The sequence below is a fragment of the Phalaenopsis equestris genome, unplaced genomic scaffold, assembly GCF_001263595.1.
Source record: "Phalaenopsis equestris unplaced genomic scaffold, ASM126359v1 Scaffold000002, whole genome shotgun sequence".
NCBI classification, from domain to species: Eukaryota; Viridiplantae; Streptophyta; class Magnoliopsida; order Asparagales; family Orchidaceae; genus Phalaenopsis; species Phalaenopsis equestris.
Window position 1 is genome coordinate 50561322 of NW_018164444.1, and position 4426 is coordinate 50565747.

Consider the following 4426-nt stretch of genomic DNA (forward strand, 5'->3'; position numbering starts at 1 on the left):
CGGGGGGACGAGAATCGCCGCCATCGGCGGGGGGGTTGCAATGGCGAACCCCACAGCGGCAGCCATCACGCACGTGTTTCACAACAAGCAGGAGTTCCCCTTCGCCACGCGCGTGGACGATCTCCTCGTGCTGTCGATCGCCGGCGCAGAATCCGAACTCACCGTCCGATCATCGCACTCAACCGCTGAGATTTTACGGATTGCCGGGAATGGGATGGCTGACACTGTACGTATAGCAGTACATTCTTCTCCCGCCAGTTGTTTTTCAACTTTTTGCAGATATACCCTCCCTCACCTTCCTCAAACCTAATTATGAATTTACCAAAAGACCCCTCCACTATCTTCGTACGAATTTTCAGGTCGATCAAGCCATGGCGATGGCCTTTTCTCAGAACAGTAAAAACAACCCCAACTATCTCCGTCTTCAGGTAAGATTTTACAATTTCAATCAAAACTTCTCAGAAGTTTGTTTATCCTCAGTCTTTCATTTCAAATTATATCAAAACTGATTCAAATTTTGAATTAAATTACAGCTTCTTGGCCTGGGCTTAGACAACACAGAAGGCACAAATCGAGATGCAAAGAAGATGATGCAAACAGCAGAAGCAATATTAAGCCAGAGAAATGTAGAATCGGTTCTGTTTCAGGGCAAGAGACTCTCACAAGAAACCTACGCAGAGAAGCTCGATCGGTTCGCAGGTGAACTGTTACAAGAACACGACAAGAGGAAGAAATCTCGAATTCCCACCGTCTTCATCAAGCAGATTATGACACCAAGAACATCCTCTTCAACAACCACCACCACCAGCACTACCATATCAGGTTCTCTCCCGACCCAATAGCACCCGTTTGTAACACGATAAGAGAAAACTTACGTTGATTTCCGCCATTTTTCCTGATTTATCGGAAAAGTGCGCTGTGGTTAGCGGGAAGGGAGTTTGACTGTTTGAGAGTGGGTTGTTAGTTAAAAAGTTAAATAACTCGTTTAGGTGAAGCTGGAAGATGCTGTCGTTGTTGTGGCTGTAAAGATTCTCTGTACCGTTGCTTTAAATAAAATTATTAATACGACGTGGGCCGGCTGCTTCGTGGGCCATTAATAAAGAGGCGTAATGGGCCGGTGTCCGCCGAAACTCTCGGCGACGGTCCCCCTGTGGGGTCAGCTAAAGGCCCGTCATCTCTGCCGGGGACGCACGTGCGACGGAGCCGTGTCGGCTAGGCATGCATGCACGTGTGGTTGAGTCAAGTGGGGCTGCTAATGAACCCGCCACGTCGGCATGTCACATTTCTCAAATGTTTTATCTATGCATTGTATTTGGTGCGGTTGAACGAAAAGGGGTGCTTAATGTGTATGGAAACATGTGGTGTCACTTTTTCCCTCGAAATGAAAGGTCTCCAATTTCGACAAATCTAAAACTTTGTGCCTATGTTCGCGCACGCCCAGATCAAGCAATCCAAGCACAATTTGACATTTTCAACCAAGTATAAATTTGATATTTTTATAATCAAATCAAAGGAGTTCAATGAGTCAAATAGCACTCAATTATCATATCATTAATGCACTTGAATCTTTAAAAAAATTATATTGGCCGTCCAATCAGATATTTGGAAAAGTTATGTATCAAAAGATTAAAATTTCACTCCCCTAGAAGTCATAAATACATCTCGTCTCTTCAGGGTCCATGAATTTTAGAGCCCATGTTGGACTAAAGACCCAAAGGTCATTCCAGGCCACCATAATCGTTGACAACTTTTGGCTATCACTCTTTGCTATGGTCGACATTATACAATAGGCGATCTCTATTTTCAAGCATCATATATTAAATATGATTATAACCTATAACATTAGCATTGAAGATACAATGATACACGTCAATCATTGTTAACCAACATGGGTCGACTGTCACCACACATCATCGCTTGTCGCAATCGACCTCTGGCCGCTGCTAAGCACTGCTAATTATCGTCGCAATCACAATACAATAGGGGTTCCTACACTTATACTTTTTTACATTGTATAAAAATAAGCATAATGTTTAAATGTAAACTTGTGTAACTTCGTTCTCTTTAGAGTAGAGTTAATGTGGCTAATTGCTACTGCAACAATTTTCAACTACGACTTGCGTGATCAATTGATGATATTGCAGTCATTAACTACGGTCTTTATGATCAATTGACATTATTACAACTTCCAACAATGACATATGTGACCAACATTATAGCCACCGACTATAGTCTTTTTGTCCAACCATCGCCTTTGTAGTAATCAATTACTATCTTTGTGGCTAAGTATTCCTATTACAGTCAAGAGCCGGATTTATTATAGCTCAATTATGACTATTTTAGCTAAACTACTGTTGTGCATCTCTAATGATTAGTTTTGTAATTTAATGTCTCTAATCCAGGAGAAGAGACGACCTATGCACTTATAATTACATAATGATTTATTTTAATTAGGTTAGGCTCTGTAATTTTTTTTTTCTTTCATAGGATTTTCCATATAAAAATTTTAACGTCTCCTACTGTTTATTTTATCCATGTGTGAGCTTGTTTTTAGGAAAAATTATTCCGTGCGGACACCGCATGCAGAGATGCATGCGGTGTCCGATCTCCACCGTTCATCACGGGTTCCGTGAGATTTTTTATTTTTTTTATTTTTAAAAAAGTTAAAAGTGGATCCCACCAAACCCGTGATGGAGGATGGAGATCGGTGTCCGCACGGAATAATTTCTCTGTTATTAGTGCAACACTTGCAACAATAGTTATTGCGTATCTAATACAATATTATTAGGCCTACTAGGCGTTCATGAAAAGAACAAAAACTCATTTTTGTATCACTCAATTGTTGTAAGAACATTGAGTTATAAAAATATAAATTATTTAATTTGAATTTAATTTTTTGGAGTATAGTGTTCTCTTCGTAATAAATGGGCTAAGAATATCTTCACAATTTAATTTATTTTTTTTTTATATCATAAAATTCAATTGAATAATTTTAATTCTTGTCATATTCTTAGCATACTATATATCTATCTCGTCATAAAGGCAGTCTGATAAGAACTAAGGGTTCGTCCTCCACCCTTTTTTTTTTAAGGAATTACCAATCTGAATTAATCATGTCCATTTGAAATAAGACGCACATTAATATTAATATTTTTAATAATTCAATATACAATATTTTAATTTAATTATTTTTAATAAGATTTGAAATTTAAATTTGAGATGTAATATTTTACTCATATTCTCAAAATTTAATCTAAATTGTTTAATTTTAAAATTTTAATTAAAACTAAAACATCAAATTAAAATTAGAAGGAATAATTAATAATTAGTAGCATCAAACAAGTTTTAAAAAACCGATCAACATCAACATTTTGGCTGGTTGTTTATAGAAATAATTTTGGTCCTCAACTGAGCTGGTCAGAGCACCAATTCACGATTGAATCGTCCTGATCCAGTCGAGATGTTTTTTTTTTTTCTTAGAACATTTGTAAGACTTTATCATAAACAAAATTTTGCGGATATTTCAAATTTCAAAACAGTTCATAAAATGGTTGTTACTCTTTTTTCCATGATAAAAGTTCATTGTTTTCCATGATAAAAGTTTAATGAAATAACTTAGTTTAAGTTCCCATTTTTTATTTCTCTTTCTCAAATTATACTACCATAAATACTCTTATTTTAGGCCCAATTTAAAATATTAATACCCAATTTCATTTTACCGACATTTATAGAATCATAACAATGTTACTTATCACCGAGCGATAGAACTATGTTATGGGATGCTAAGATATCCTAGTTTAAAGTATTATTTGGCAAATTAATTATTTATACATCCTTTTTTATCCCTCTTATAAATTACCCTATAATATATTGATTATCATGATCAAGATGATTGTAGACTTTATCGTGTTCTTCGGTTGGATTCTCTAATGTTGCACACCATGATTAATGGATTAAGGATCAATTTCTATTTTTTTTTAATCCTTAGGAATTGAATTATGCTCCTATAAGAGAATTTGATGCTTGTTTCTACCATATAAAGATTTCTATGGCGCTTTTAGTATATGGTGAATACTTTTATGATCATTTACAACTAAACTTGCTATCACCTAAATAAAAATTATGTATTAAAATTTCCTTGACAATGAAAAAAGAAACCTAGTGGAGTTCTATTACGAATTAAGTTAGTTTTCTTATTGAAAAATAGAAAGTATTAATATCTTAATCCTTAATGGAGTGAAGAGTTAAAGCTTGAACAAAAGGAATATTTACATGCATGTCAATCAATTCCTTTGTATTACACATCTAATTCCTAAATTTCAATTTTTACCTATGCAAGGAAACTAGAAAAAGTGTCTTTCGCATTTTAATGACATTTTTCATGTAAGACAAATTGTAAAAAAGTAAAATTTCAAAGTTAGATATG

At 35.3% G+C, this 4426-nt stretch overlaps 1 protein-coding gene across 1 annotated transcript in view; it reads left to right on the forward strand.

Moving 5' to 3' along the window:
• The window catches only part of LOC110031318 (patatin-like protein 3), a 1859-nt gene extending 865 nt beyond the window's left edge, over positions 1-994 (forward strand). Inside the window, exons 2-4 of the mRNA XM_020734464.1 lie at positions 36-226; positions 360-428; positions 534-994. Of these exons, the coding sequence (XP_020590123.1) occupies positions 36-226; positions 360-428; positions 534-842 (569 nt within the window). The 3' untranslated portion in view covers positions 843-994. The remainder of the gene's footprint in view (positions 1-35; positions 227-359; positions 429-533) is intronic.
• The last annotated feature ends 3432 nt before the right edge of the window (positions 995-4426 follow it).